The sequence below is a fragment of the Fringilla coelebs genome (assembly GCF_963513975.1).
Source record: "Fringilla coelebs genome assembly, chromosome: 32".
NCBI classification, from domain to species: domain Eukaryota; kingdom Metazoa; phylum Chordata; class Aves; order Passeriformes; family Fringillidae; genus Fringilla; species Fringilla coelebs.
Window position 1 is genome coordinate 180,911 of NC_140058.1, and position 15,052 is coordinate 195,962.

The 15,052-nt window shown below is 65.8% G+C and overlaps 2 protein-coding genes across 2 annotated transcripts in view; both read left to right on the plus strand.

The window, feature by feature from the left end:
- Positions 1-892: 892 nt before the first annotated feature.
- On the plus strand, positions 893-10,180 carry EMC10 (ER membrane protein complex subunit 10; the record flags this gene model as incomplete). The annotated part of the gene is given in 8 exon segments (XM_084223821.1): positions 893-1,018; positions 1,863-1,920; positions 3,111-3,223; positions 4,305-4,354; positions 4,356-4,407; positions 6,218-6,399; positions 7,843-7,936; positions 10,070-10,180. Coding segments are annotated over 8 exon segments (771 nt in total). The 5' UTR covers positions 893-907.
- Positions 10,181-10,569: 389 nt separating this feature from the next.
- The window catches only part of LOC311164383 (uncharacterized protein), a gene marked incomplete at both ends in the record, with an annotated part of 8,073 nt that continues 3,590 nt past the window's right edge, over positions 10,570-15,052 (plus strand). The window contains 6 exons of the mRNA XM_084223822.1: positions 10,570-10,600; positions 10,741-12,023; positions 13,804-13,978; positions 14,542-14,661; positions 14,741-14,815; positions 15,020-15,046. Coding sequence (XP_084079948.1) covers positions 10,570-10,600; positions 10,741-12,023; positions 13,804-13,978; positions 14,542-14,661; positions 14,741-14,815; positions 15,020-15,046 — 1,711 coding nt within the window. The remainder of the gene's footprint in view (positions 10,601-10,740; positions 12,024-13,803; positions 13,979-14,541; positions 14,662-14,740; positions 14,816-15,019; positions 15,047-15,052) is intronic.

Sequence of the window (15,052 nt, forward strand, 5' to 3'; positions counted from 1 at the left end):
ATTCGCTCCCGGGCTGATCCCTCCCGGTGTCCCGGGCCTCGCCCGCTCCGTGCCCATCCCGAGGGGCGGCCCCGCCCCCCCGGCGCTATTTTGAATAAATTCCCGCGTTTTGCTCATTCCCGTTCTCCTCGTTCCCGATTTGCTCGTTCCCGTTCTCCTCGTTCCCGATTTGCTCGTTCCCGTTTTGCTCATTCCCGATTTGCTCGTTCCCGTTTTGCTCGTTCCCGTTCTGCCCGTTCCCGGTGCTCTCCGCCCCGTTCCCGCCCCGGGACAGGTGAGGCCTCACCTGGGTGGCACCGGGGAGGGGGGAGGGGCTTGGGAAGGGGGCGGGGACACCGGGCTGGGGGTGACCCCCCCAAAATCCTTCAAGGGGCACTGGGGGGTCCCCAAATGTCACTGGGGGGTCCCCCAAAGGTGGGGGGGGGGGGGTCTCAGGGGTCACCGGGGGGTCAGGGGTCACTGGGGGGGTCAGGGGTCACTGGGGGGTCTCAGGGGTCACTGGGAGGGGTCAGGGGTCATAGGGGGTCTCAGGGGTCACTGGGGGTCTCAGGGATCACTGGGAGGGGTCAGGGGTCTCTGGGGGTCTCAGGGGTCATTGGGAGGGGTCCGGGGTCATTGCGGGGGTCAGGGGTCACTGAATGGGTCAGGGGTCACTGGGGGGGGGTCCGGGGTCATTGGGGGGGTCCGTCTGTCCATCCTGGGCGTTCCCAGGTTGGATTTGGGGGCGGGAACTCACAAGTGGGAGCCCCGTGTTGGCCCCGCCCCCTCGCGGAAGCCCCTCCCCTTCCATAGACCCCGCCCTCCCACTCCTGACCACGCCCCCTCCGCGCTAACCCCGCTCATTCGCTCAAGCCCCGCCCACCCCGCGCTGGCCCCGCCCCGTTCCCGCCGTGCCCCGCGCTCCAAGATGGCGGCGCCGTGGGCGCTGCCGGTGCTGGCGCTGCTGGCGGCGGGGGCGGCGCTGGGCAGGGCCGGGGGGCTCTGCCGGGGGGGCTCCGGTACCGGCACCGGCACCAGGGTGAGCACGGGGGACCGGGAAACACCGGGGGGAGCGGGGAGGGGGCTCCGGTACCGGGGGGAGCGGGGAGGGGGCTCCGGTACCGGGGGGAGCGGGGAGGGGGCTCCGGTACCGGGGTGAGCACGGAGGGTCCGGGAGCACCGGGGGGAGCGGGGAGGGGGCTCCGGTACCGGGGGGGTCACCGTGGTCGGGACGCGGGCCCGGGGCCTCTAACGGGGCAGCACCGGCACCCCGGTACCCGGTGCTCATCAGGGCCCTGTGCAGGAGGGGAGGCTCATTAATATTAATTAGGGGGCTTGTTAATATTAATTAGGGGCTCGTTAATATTAATCAGGCTGCCAATAGAGCCCGTAGTGCCTCGGGGCGCCCGCCCTCATTAATATTAATTAGGGGTGTACTAACCAGTAGCGGCGAAGGGCGGGGCCGCCTGTTTTCCCTCATTAATATTAATTAGGGGGTGTGTAAACAATCCACTGTAGCCCAGAGGGGCGGGGCCGCGTGGCTGTCCTCATTAATATTAATTAGGGGCGTATTAACAATGGCCCCCGTATCCGGGAGGGGCGGGGCTGCGTGCTGCCTCTCATTAATATTAATTAACGCGGTTCGGGTTCAAATTAATGAGCCTGCCGGTTCCAGCTCATTAATGCTAATGAGGGGCGGTTCTGGCTCCTGCCGGGTGATTAATATTCATGAGGGGGGTGAGGCTGCAAAGCCTCATTAGCATTAATGAGGGTGTGGGACTGGTCATTAATATTCATGAGGCCGGCGGGGTCTCACCCCCCACCGTGTCCCCCCCGTGTCCCTGTCCTGGTGCCACCCCCGTGTCCCCCCCGTGTCCCCCCAGGCCGGTGACACCGAGAGCTGCCGGGTGAGCCTGGCCCTGGAGCACTCCTTCGAGCTGGGTGAGGGACAGGGGACATGGGGACACTGGGGACATTGGGGGGATTGGGGACACTGGGGACACTGGGGGGATTGGGGACACTGGGGACAGTGGGGACACTGGGGACACTAAGGACATTGGGGACAATGGGGACAATGGGGACAATGGGGGGATTGGGGACATTGGGGACATTAAGGGGATTGGGGACACTGGGGACACTGGGGGGATTGGGGGGATTGGGGGGATTGGGGACACTGGGGACACTGGGGGGATTGGGGGGATTGGGGGGATTGGGGACACTGGGGACATTGGGGACAGCAGGGACACTGGGGACACTGGGGGGGATTGGGGACACTGGGGACAGGAGCATGGGGCATGGGGACAGGAGGACACTGGGGACATTGGGGACACTGGGAGGATTGGGGACACTGGGGGGATTGGGGACACTGGGGGGATTGGGGGATTGGGGACATTTGGGACACTGGGGGGATTGGGGACATGGCGACACTGGGGACACTGGGGACATTGGGGAAATTGGGGACACTGGGGACATTGGGGGGATTAGGGACACTGGGGACATTGGGGACATTGGGGGGATTGGGGACTTTGGGGACACTGGGGACAGGAGGATATTGGGGACATGGGGACAGTGGGGACATTGGGGACACTGAGCTGGGTGACAGGATGGGGACAGATGGGGACATGGAGGTGGCACTGGGGATGTGGGAATGGGAGTGGCACTGGGGACACAGGGACAGGGTGGCACTGGGGACACCAGGCTGGGGGTGGCACTGGGGGCAGGGGGACCGGGCTGTCCCTGGTGCCAGCGCCGTGTCCCAATGTCCCCATATCCCCTGTCCCCATGTCCCTCTGTCCCATGTCCCTCTGTCCCATGTCCCCTGTCCCTGTCTCTTGTCTGTGTCCCTGTCCTTATCCCTGTCACCTCTGTCCCTGTCCCTCTGTCCCCCTGTCCCCCTCTCCCGCTGTCCCCGCTGTCCTGCTGTCCTTCTGTCCCTGTCCCCACTGTCCCCCTGTCCCCCTGTCCCTCTGTCCCCCCTGTCCCTCTGTCCCTCTGTCCCTCTGTCCCTGTCCCCCCTGTCCCTCTGTCCCTCTGTCCCTGTCCCCCTGTCCCCCTGTCCCTCTGTCCCCTCTGTCCCTGTCCCTCTGTCCCCCCTGTCCCCCTGTCCCCCTGTCCCTGTCCCCGTGTCGCAGATGACGTGCCGCGGTTCCGCCGCCGGGGGGCGCTGTCCCTGAGCTGGGGCCCCGAGCCCGCGCTGGCGCTGGCGCAGAAACCGCTGGGGGAGGAGGAGAGAGCGCGGCTGAGGGTGAGCGACAGACGGACAGAGGGACAGAGGGACATGGGGACAGCAACGGGGACATGGGGGGCATGGGGGAGGAGGAGAGAGCGCGGCTGAGGGTGAGCGACAGACGGACAGGGGGACACAGGGACAGAGGGACATGGGGACAGCAACCGGGACATGGGGACAGCGGGGGAGGAGGAGAGAGCGCGGCTGAGGGTGAGCGACAGACGGACAGAGGGACACAGGGGGACAGAGGGACATGGGGGGACATGGGGGAGGAGGAGAGAGCGCGGCTGAGGGTGAGCGACAGACGGACAGGGGGACAGGGGATAGAGGGACATGGGGGGACATGGGGACAGAGGGACAGGGGACAGAGGGACAGGGGACAGAGGGACAGGGGGACAGGGGGGGACAGAGGGACAGGGGGACAGGGGACATGGGGACAGAGGGACATGGGGACAGAGGGACAGCAGGGGAGGAGGAGAGAGCATGGCTGAGGGTGAGCGACACCAGGGGACAGGGGGACAGGGGGGGGACAGAGGGGGGGGCACTGGAGGGACAGAAGGGGGAGGGGGACACAGTGGGGGGACACCAGGGTGACACCATGGGGACACGGGGGGGACAGTGGAGTGACACTGAAAGGACATGGAGGTGACCCTGGGGTGACATTGGAGTGACACAGAGGTGACACTGGGGTGACACTGGGGGGACACTGGAGGGACATTGGGGTGACACTGAAGTGACACTGGGTGACACTGGGTGACACAGGTGACACTGAGGTGACACTGAGGTGACACTGAGGTGGCACTGGGTGACACTGGGTGACACTGAGGTGACACTGAGGTGACACTGGGTGACACTGGGTGACACAGATGACACTGAGGTGACACTGAGGTGGCCCTGTGTGGCACTGTGTGGCACTGTGTGACACTGGGTGACACTGAGGTGGCACTGTCCCCACAGGAGGTGGCAGCATGGGACGGGCTGTACCGGGTGCGGGTCAGGGGGGGTGTAGGTTCCGGGGTGACACCGAGGTGACACTGAGGTGGCACTGTGTGACACTGTGTGACACCAAGGTGACACTGAGGTGGCACTGTCCCCACAGGAGGTGGCAGCACGGGACGGGCTGTACCGGGTGCGGGTCCCCCGCCGGCCTGGGCCCTGGCGAGGAGGGGGACACTGAGTTTGTCACCTCCTTTGTGAGGGCGGTGAGTGACAGGGACACCCTGGGGACACCCTGGGGACACCCCTGGGACACCCTGGGGACACCCTGGGGACACCTGGGGACACCTGGGACACCCTGGGGACACCCTGGGACACCTGGGACACCCCTGGGACACCCTGGGGACACCCGGCACATACCTGGGACACTTGGGACACCCCTGGGGACACCTGGCACACACCTGGGGACACCCCTGGGACACTGGGACACCCATGGGGACACCTGGCACACACCTGGGGACACCTTGGGGACACCCTGGAGACACCCCTGGGACACTCTGGGACACCTGGGACACCCTGGGGACACCCTGGGGACAGCTGGGGACACCTGGGACACCCTGGGGACACCTTGGGGACACCCTGGAAACACCCCTGGGACACTCTGGGGACACCTGGGACACCCTGGAGACACCCCTGGGTCACTCTGGAGACACCTGAGCTGGGACACCCTGGGGACACCCTGGGACACCTCCTGGACACCCCCTGGGACACCATGGGGACACCCTGGGGACACCCCTGGACACCCTGGGGACAGCCCTGGGACACCTGGGGACATCCCTGTGTCACCCCTGGACACCCTGTGTCACCCCTGTGTCACCCCTGTGTCACCCCCTGGCACATCCTCCTGCCCTCGTCCCGTCCCCCGTGTCCCCCTGCCCTGTCACCCTGCGTCTGTTCCCCCGTTGTCCCCACCATGTCCACTCATGGCCCTGTGTCCCCTGGTGTCCCTGTCCCCCCGTGTCCCCCATCTCGTGTCCCCTCATGTCCCCCTGTGGCACTGTCACCCATGCCCCCGTGTCCTCTCACGTGTCCCTGTGCCACCATCACCCCGTGTCCCCAGTGTCCCTGTTCCCTCATGTGTCCTGGTGTCCCCTCTTGTCCCTCACATCTCCCCGTGCCACTGTCACCCATGTCCCTGTGCCCCTCATGTGTCCCCATGTCCCTCCATGTCCCCTCATGTGTTCCTGTGTCCCCCCCCATGTCCCTGTCCCTTTATGTCCCCTCATGTCCATGTGTCCCCATGTCCCCCCATGTCCCTGTCCCTCCATGTCGCCCCATGTCCCTTCACATGTCCCCTCATGTGTCCCCGTGTCCCCTCATGTTCCCTGTGTCCCCATGTCCCTCCATGTCCCTTCATGTCTCCATGTCCTCTCATGTCCCTGTCCCTCCATGTCCTCCTGTGTCCCCTCATGTGTGCCCTCATGTCCCCTTGTGTCCCCTCATGTCCCCATGTCCCCTCATGTGTCCCCTCATGTGTCCCTGTGTCCCCATGTCCCTGTCCCTCCATGTCCCCTCATGTCCCCGTGTCCCTGTGTCTCCCCTCATGTCCCTGTCCCCCCATGTCCCTCCATGTCCCCTCATGTCCCCGTGTGTTCCCATGTCCCTGTCCCTCCATGTCCCCCCATGTCCCCCCATGTCCCCTGATGTCCCCTCTGTCCCCAGTGTGCCCTGCTGGAGTCCCACCTGTTGGACCAGCTGTCCCTGTCCCTCCATGTCCCCCCATGTCCCCCCATGTCCCCTGATGTCCCCTCTGTCCCCAGTGTGCCCTGCTGGAGTCCCACCTGTCAGACCAGCTGTCCCTGTCCCCCCATGTCCCCTGATGTCCCCCCCTGTCCCCAGTGTGCCCTGCTGGAGTCCCACCTGTTGGACCAGCTGTCCCTGTCCCTCCATGTCCCCCCATGTCCCCCCATGTCCCCTGATGTCCCCTCTGTCCCCAGTGTGCCCTGCTGGAGTCCCACCTGTCGGACCAGCTGTCCCTGTCCCCTGATGTCCCCTGATGTCCCCTGCTGTCCCCAGTGTGCCCTGCTGGAGTCCCACCTGTCGGACCAGCTGTCCCTGCACCTGGACGTGGCGGGGCACGTGGTGGCCCTGGCCGTGGTGGCGGCGCCGGGCACCTGCCGGGGCACCTGGGTGGAGGAGGCGCAGCTGGACACCTTCAACACCTCGGTGGCGCTGAGACAGCCCCTGCCCGCCGCCACGTGAGCAGGGGGACAGGGGACAGGGATGGGGACAGGGGACAGGGACAGGGGACACGGGGACAGGGGATGGGGGACAGGGGACAGGGGACACGGGGACAGGGGACAGGGGACACAGGGACAGGGGACACGGGGACAGGGGATGGGGGACAGGGGACAGGGGACACGGGGACAGGGACAGGGGACACGGGACAGGGACAGGGGACATGGGATAGGGGGACATGGGATAGGGGGACATGGGACACGGGGACAGGGGACAGCGACGGGGACATGGGATGGGGGACAGGGGACAGGGGATGGGGGACGGGGGGGACATGGGGACAGGGGACAGGGGGACACGGGGACATGGGATGGGGGACATGGGACACGGGGACAGGGGACACGGGACACGGGGACAGGGGACAGGGGACATGGGATGGGGGACGGGGGGGGCATGGGGACAGGGGATGGGGGACAGGGGACACGAGGATGGGGACAGGGGACAGGGGACAGGGATGGGGGACAGGGGACATGGAATGGGGGACAGCGACGGGGACACGGGATGGGGACAGGGGACAGGGGACAGGGGATGGGGGACGGGGGGGCACGGGGACAGGGGATGGGGACACGGGGACACGGGGACAGGGGACACGGGGACAGGGGACATGGGACAGGGGGGACATGGGGACAGGGGACAGGGGATGAGGATGGGGGATGGGGGACAGAGGGGACACGGGGACAGGGGATGGGGGACAAGGGACAGGGGATGGGGGACAGGGAGGGGCATGGGGACAGGGGATGGGGATGGGGGACAAGGGACAGGGGATGGGGGACAGGGAGGTGCACAGGGACATGGGACAGGGGACAGGGGGGACACGGGTACAGGGGACAGGGGATGAGGACAGGGGGGACATGGGGACATGGGACAGGGGACAGGGGGATGGGGGAACATGGGGACAGGGGATGGGGGACAAGGGACATGGGGACAGGGGGGATGGGGACAGGAGATGGGGGATGTGGGACAAGGAATGGGGACAGGGGGGGACAGTCCCCACTGTCCCCTGGCTGTCCCCCCTGTCCCCACTGTCCCCAGTGTCCCCTGGCTGTCCCCTGGCTGTCCCCTGGCTGTCCCCCCTGTCCCCAGTGTCCCCTGGCTGTCCCCACTGTCCCCTGGCTGTCCCCACTGTCCCCACTGTCCCCTGGCTGTCCCTGCTGTCCCCTGGCTGTCCCCACTGTCCCCTGGCTGTCCCCAGTGTCCCCTGGCTGTCCCCGCTGTCCCCTGGCTGTCCCCACTGTCCCCACTGTCCCCAGTGTCCCCTGGCTGTCCCCGCTGTCCCCTGGCTGTCCCCGCTGTCCCCCCTGTCCCCAGTGTCCCCTGACTGTCCCCGCTGTCCCCTGACTGTCCCCTGGCTGTCCCCGCTGTCCCCCCTGTCCCCAGTGTCCCCTGACTGTCCCCGCTGTCCCCAGCCCTGAGACCGCCGCCTTCATCCGGCACCTGGAGCAGGAGCAGGCCCAGCGCGCCCGGAACCCCCAGGAGCAGAAATCCTTCTTTGCCAAATACGTGAGGGACCCCAAAAACACCCGGGCACCCCAAAATACACCTGGGGGACCCCAAAAAACACCCAGAACCCCAAGAACTACCCGGGTCACCCCAAAAACACCCGGGGCACCCCAAAATACACCTGGGACACCCCAAAAAACACCTGTCAACCCCCAAAACACCCGGGACACCCCAAGAACACCCGGGAACCCCAAAAACACCCGGGCACCCCAAAATACACCCGGGAACCCCAAAACACCCTGGGAACCCCAAAAACACCCGGGAACCCCAAAACACCTGGGACACCCCAAAACACCCTGGGAACCCCAAAATACACCTGGGACACTCCCAAAACACCCGGGGCACCCCAAAAACACCCGGGGCACCCCAAAAACACCTGGGACACTCCAAAAACACCCAAAACCCCAAAACCACCCAGAGCCCCAAAAAACACCCAGAACCCCAAAAACCACCCGGGGCACCCCAAAATACACCTGGGAACCCCAAAAACACCCGGGGCACCCCAAAACACCCAGAACCCCAAAAAACACCCTGGGAACCCCAAAAACACCCAGAACCCCCAAAACACCCAAAACCCCAAAAACACCCGGGGCACCCCAAAAACACCCAGAACCCCAAAAAACACCCAAAACCCCAAAATCTACCTGGGAACCCCAAAATCCACCCTGAGACCCCAAAAAACACCTGGGAACCCCAAAAAACACCCGGGGCACCCCAAAAAACACCTGGGAACCCCCAAAACCCACCCAGAACCCCATCTGAGACACCCCTGAACCACCTGGGAACCCCAAAAAACACCTGGAGCACCCCAAAAAACACCCAGAACCCCCAAATCCACCCTGAGACCCCAAAAACCACACAGAACCCCATCTGGGACACCCCAAAACCACCTAGGCACCCCAAAAACCCACCTGGGCACCTCAAAACCCCCCTGGACACCCCAAACTCCCCCCACACCTCCTGGGATCACCCCCCATTTCCCATTTGGGGTGATCTGGGCTGATTTGGGGCTGATTTGGGGGGGATTTTGGGGGAATCTGGGGTGATCTGGGCTGATTTTGGGGGTGATTTTCAGGTGATTTTGGGGGGGATTTGGGGTGGATTTTTGAGCTGATTTTGGGGGATTTTGGGGTGATTTTGGGGGGGATTTGGGGTGGAATTGGGCTGATTTTGGGGTGGATTTGGGGGGATTTTGGGGTGTATTCTCGGGTGGATTTGGGCTGATTTTGGGCTGATTTTTGGGGTGACTTGGGGGGATTTGGGGTGATTTGGGCTGATTTTGGGGTGGATTTTGGGGTGACGGGCTGATTTTGGGGTGATTTGGGGCATTTTGGGTTGGATTTTGGGGTGGATTTTGGGGTAATTTTGGGGGGGATTTAGGGCTGATTTTGGGGTATACTCTGGGGTGGATTTTGGGGTGATTTGGGTGGATTTGGGGGATTTTAGGGTGGATTTGGGCTGATTTTGAGATACATTTTTGGGGTGACTTGGGCTGATTTTGGGGTGATCTGGGCTGATTTGGGGCTGATTTTGGGGTGGATTTGGGCTGATTTTGGGCTGATCTTGGCGTGGATTTGGGCTGATTTTGGGGTGGATTTGGGGTGGATTTTGGGGTGGATTTGGGCTGATTTTGGGGTGGATTTTGGGGGGATTGTGGGGTGGATTTGGGCTGATTTTGGGGTGGATTTTGGGCTGATTTTTGGGGTGGATTTTGGGACGATTTTGGGGTGGATTTTGGGCTGATTTTGGGGTGGATTTCGGGGTGATTTTGGGGTGTATTCTGGGGTGGATTTGGGCTGATTTTGGGCTGATTTTTGGGGTGGATTTTGGGGGGATTTTGGGGTGGATTTTGGGCTGATTTGGGGCTGATCTTGGGGTGGATTTAGGGCTGACTTTGGGGTGGATTTTTGGGGTGGATTTTGGGCTGATTTTGGGGTGGATTTGGGCTGATTTGGGGCTGATTTTGGGTGGATTTTGGGGCTAATTTGGGGCTGATTTTGGGCTGATCTTGGTGTGGATTTGGGGCTGATTTTGGGTGGATTTTGGGGCTAATTTGGGGCTGATCTTGGTGTGGATTTTGGCTGATTTTGGGGTGGATTTTGGGCTGACCCCCCTCCTCTCCTCTCCCCGCAGTGGATGTACATCATCCCCATCGTGCTCTTCCTCATGATGTCCGGAGCCCCCGACGCTGGGGGGGCGCAGGGGGGGGGCACGGGGGGCGGGGGCGGGGCGGGGGTCAGGTGAGACCCCCCCAAAATCACCCCCTGACCCCCCAACATGGGGGATGGGCAATAAAGCTGTGTGAGACCCCCAAATCCGGGTGGGACCCCAAAATCCGGGTGTGACCCCCCCCAAAATCCGGTTGTGACCCCCTAAATCTGGGTGTGACCCCCCCTAAATGTGGGTGTGACCCCCCCCGAATCTGGGTGGGACCCCCCAAATCTGGGCGTGCCCTTCCCCCCATTTTGGGGGTCCGGGGGGGCCCCAAACCCTCGGCTCTGTCCTTGGGGGGAGCCCGGGCAGGGAATTGGGGAAAAGGGGCGGGGCTTGCATGGACGGGCACGCCCTGTTATTCAAATAGGAGAGAAAACGCCCCTTTATGCAAATACAAGGGTAGGGCATACGTTAGAACCATGCCCCTTTATGCAAATGAAGAGCGATACCGTGAGTTGTAGCCACGCCCTTTTATGCAGATACAGAGACGTTCTGAGTTATAGCCACGCCCCTTGTACACATAAATAGGCGGTGCTGTGCGCTACAGCCCCGCCCCTTTATGCAAACACAGTGGGTACTGTGTGTTATAGCCACGCCCGTTTATGCAAATGTTAAGGCGGTGCTGTGCGCTATAGCCACGCCCTTTTATGCAAACAAGGCTATGTGCGCTGTAACCACGCCCCTTTATGCAAACACAGTCGGTACCGCGCGCTTTAGCCACGCCCCTTCCGCGACCCCGCGCGCGCTGCTGCCACGCCCCTCAACCCCGGGGGGCGGTTCCGCGTTGCCCCACGCTGATTGGCGGGGAGAAACACGTGGGCTTGGCGGTGACGTCAATTCCCGGAAGCAGCAGCGGCGCCGCTTGGCGGGTCCCGGGTCCCTCAGCGACCGCCAGCGCCGGGAGCGGCCCGAGATCGGCCCGGGATCGCTCCGAGCGCCGGGATCGCACCGAGATCGGCCCGGGATCCCTCAGCCCGCCCCGCCGTCCCCGGGTCCCTCAGCCCGCCGCTGGTCCCTCAGCCCGCGCCGGGTCCCTCAGCTCTCCCCGGGTCCCTCAGCCTTCCCCGAGATCCTCCAGCCTTCCCCGGGATCCCTCAGCCCGCCCCGGGATCCTTCAGCTCTCCCCGGGTCCCTCAGCCCGCCCCGGGATCCCTCAGCCCGTCCCGCCGTCCCCGGGATCCCTCAGCTCTCCCCGGGTCCCTCAGCCCATCCCGGATCCCTCAGCCTGCCCCGGGATCCCTCAGCTCTCCCCCGGTCCCTCAGCCTTCCCCGGGATCCCTCAGCCCGCCCCGGGATCCCTCAGCCTTCCCCGGGATCCCTCAGCTCTCCCCGGGATCCTTCAGCCTTCCCCGGGTCCCTCAGCTCTCCCCGGGTCCCTCAGCTCTCCCCGGGTCCCTCAGCTCTCCCCCGGTCCCTCAGCCTTCCCCGGGTCCCTCAGCTCTCCCCGGGTCCCTCAGCTCTCCCCGGGTCCCTCAGCCCTCCCCAGTCCCTCAGCTCTCCCCCGGTCCCTCAGCCTTCCCCGGGTCCCTCAGCTCTCCCCCGGTCCCTCAGCCTTCCCCGGGTCCCTCAGCTCTCCCCCGGTCCCTCAGCCCGCCCCGCCGTCCCCGCCGTCCCCGCCGTTCCCGGGATCCCTCAGCCTTCCCCGGTCCCTCAGCTCTCCCCGGTCTCTCAGCCGTCCCCGCCGTCCCCGCCGCGGTCCCGGATGGCGGAGGGCGGCCCGCGGCGGCTCCGGCCGTGGCTGCTGGCGCAGCTGCAGAGCGGGCGGTTCCCGGGCCTGCAGTGGGACGACGCGGCCCGGACGGCGCTGAGGATCCCCTGGGCCCACGGCGGGCGGAGCGGGGCCCGCGACGGGGCGGGGGCGGCGCTCTGCAGGGTAGGGCGGGGCTACAGCCGGCGGGGGCGGGGCTAGAGCCAGAGGGGGCGGGGAAACAGCCGGAGGGGGCGGGACTATGCAGGGTAGGGCGGGGCTACAGCCAGAGGGGGCGGGGCTAGAGCCAGAGGGGGCGGGGCTAGAGCCAGCGGGGGCGGGGCTCTCCGGGGTAGGGCGGGGCTACAGCCAGAGGGGGCGGGGCTAGAGCCAGCGGGGGCGGGGCTCAGCAGGGTAGGGCGGGGCTACAGCCAGAGGGGGGCGAGGCTAGAGCCAGCGGGGGCGGGGCTAGAGCCGGCAGGGGCGGGGCTATGCAGGCTAGGGGCAAGGCTAGAGCCGGTGGGGGCGGGGCTATGCAGGGTAGGGCGGGGCTGGAGCCAGCGGGGGCAGGGCTAGAGCCAGCGGGGGTGGGGCTCTGCGGGGTAGGGCGGGGCTGCAGCCGGCGGGGGCGGGGCTCTGCAGGGAAGGGCGGGGCTAGAGCGAGAGAAGGGAGAGGCTATGCGGGGTAGGGTGGGGCTAGAGCCAGCAGGGGCGGGACTATGCAGGGTAGGGCGGGGCTAGAGCGAGCGGGGGCGGGGCTATGCAGGGAAGGGCGGGGCTACAGCCGGCACGGGCGGGGCTATGCAGGGTAGGGCAGGGCTACAGCCGGTGGGGGTGGGGCTAGAGCCAGCGGGGGCGGGGCTATGCAGGGTAGGGCAGGGCTAGAGCGAGCGGGGGCGTGGCTAGAGCGAGCGGGGGCGGGGCTATGCAGGGTAGGGGCGGGGCTAGAGCGAGTGGAGGCGGGGCTCTGCAGGGAAGGGGCGGGGCTATGCAGGCTATGGGAGGTGCTGCGGCTGTGCTCTGCAGGGAAGGGCGGGGCTAGAGTGAGCGGAGGCGGGGCTATGCAGGGTAGGGCGGGGCTAGAGCGAGCGGGGGCGGGGCTATGCAGGCTATGAGAGGTGCTGAGGGGGGGGCTCTGCAGGCTAGAGGCGGGGCTAGAGCGACCGAGGGGCGGAGCTATGCAGGCTATGAGAGATGCTGGGGCGGGGCTAGAACAAGCAGGGGCGGGGCTATGCAGGCTATGGGAGGTCCTGGGGGCGGTGCTGTGCAGGGTAGAGGCGGGGCTAGAGCAATAAGGGGCGGGGCTATGCAGCCTATGGAAGGTGCTGGGGCAGACTGGAGGCGGGACTATGCAGTGAGGGGCGGGGCTATGCAGAGTAAGGGGAGGGGCTAGGTAGATTGAGGGGCAGGGCCTGCTACAGGGTGGGGGCAGTGCTCTACATGGTAGGGGCGGGGCTGGGGGTGGTTCTGGGGGCGGGGCTCTGCAGGGCAGGGGCGGGGCTCTGCAGGGGAAGGGCAGGGGCGGGGCTATGCATAGTGCGGGCGGTGCTCCAGAATGGAAGGGGCGGGGCCTGTAGTGCAAGGGGAGGGGCTCTACAGGGGCTGGGGCGGGGTTGGGGGCGTGGCTATGCAGGAGCAGGAGCGAGGTCGGATAGGTTACGGGTGGAGCTATGCAGAGGGGCGGGGCTCTGCAGGGTCAGGGACGGAGCCGGGCACAGTGAGGGGTGGGGCCAATAACGACGCTCTGTAATGCGAAGGGCGGGGCTAAGGGAGGAGGCTGGGCTTAAGCCACGCCCCCTCGGGGGGACCGCCAGGTGGGGGCGGGGCCAGAAACGCTGAGGGGTGTGGCTTTGAGCACCGGGCCGGGCCGAGCGATGCAAAGTGCGAGTGGGTGGGGTGGAGACCGCACTATGCAAATCAGGTGGGCGTGGCTGTGGGCGTGGCCCGACGCTGTCGCTCCCGGCAGGCGTGGGCGGAGTACAAGGGGCGGCTCCGGCCCGGGGACCCCCCCGACCCCGCGGGGTGGAAGACGCGGCTGCGCTGCGCCCTGGCCCGGAGCCCCGAGTTCCGCGCGCTGCCGGGGCGGGGCCGCTCGGACGGGCCCTGCCCCTACCGCGTGTACCGGGTGCTGCCCGCCCGCGGTGAGCCCCGGGAGCGGGGACGGGACCGGGGGAACGGGGAAGGGGGGACCGAGATTGGGGAGACACAGGAAATTGGTGAGGGGACGGAATATGGAGGGACACACCGGAAATGGGGACTGAATATGGGGGGACACACCGGAAATGGGGACTGAATATCGGGGGACAGACCGGAAATGGGGACTGAATATGGGGGGGAGACACCGGAAATGGGGACTAAATATGGAGGGACACACCGGAAATGGGGACTGAATATGGAGGGACACACCGGAAGTGGGGACTGAATATGGAGGAACACACAGGAAATGGAGATTGAATATGGGGCAACACACCGGAAATGGGGACTGAACATGGGGAGACACCGGAAATGGAGTTGGGGGACTGAATATGGAGGGAGGGGAGTGGATGAGGGGGAGCCCCAAAATCAGGAGGGGCCCGAGTGGGGGAGGGCGTTGGGGCTGGGGGTGCCCCGATGGGGGGAACAAAGCGGGGGAGGGGCGCAGTGGGGCAGGGGGAGGGGCGCGGGGTCAGACCCGAGTTAACCATCTCAGTGCCGCCCCCAACAGAGTCCAAGCCCCCCAGGGGCCGGCAGAGCAAGAAGGAGGCGGGGCTGAGCCCCACGGAGGCCCTCCCACCGACCCCGCCCCCCGAGAGCCAGGAGGGGGCCCCGGATGAGGAAGAGCCCGGTGAGATGGGGGGGGAGGGTGGGGTATCCCTGGGGGCGGAGCAATGAGGCGTGGCACCTGCCTGACTCCACCCATTCAGCAGAGGCTCCGCCCCCGGAAGTGCTGCCCCTGCGCATCGAGGTGGAGAGCGCAGAGCCCCTCCCCCCTGCACAAGGTAAGCCACGCCCCCAAGCGGAGGAGCCGAGCACAACCTGGCCACACCCCCTGCCTATTACTAACCCTACACAGACTTGGCTCCTCCCCCAAATGCGGGCCACACCCCCAGCCCTGTTCTACCATTTGCTGTCACTTCCCGAGCTTTGGCTCCGCCCCTGGCGCTGACCCCGCCCCTTTCCCGTCTCTCTGGCGCCCCCCGCAGGGGAGGCGGCGCTGCTGCTGCGCCTGCGCCGAG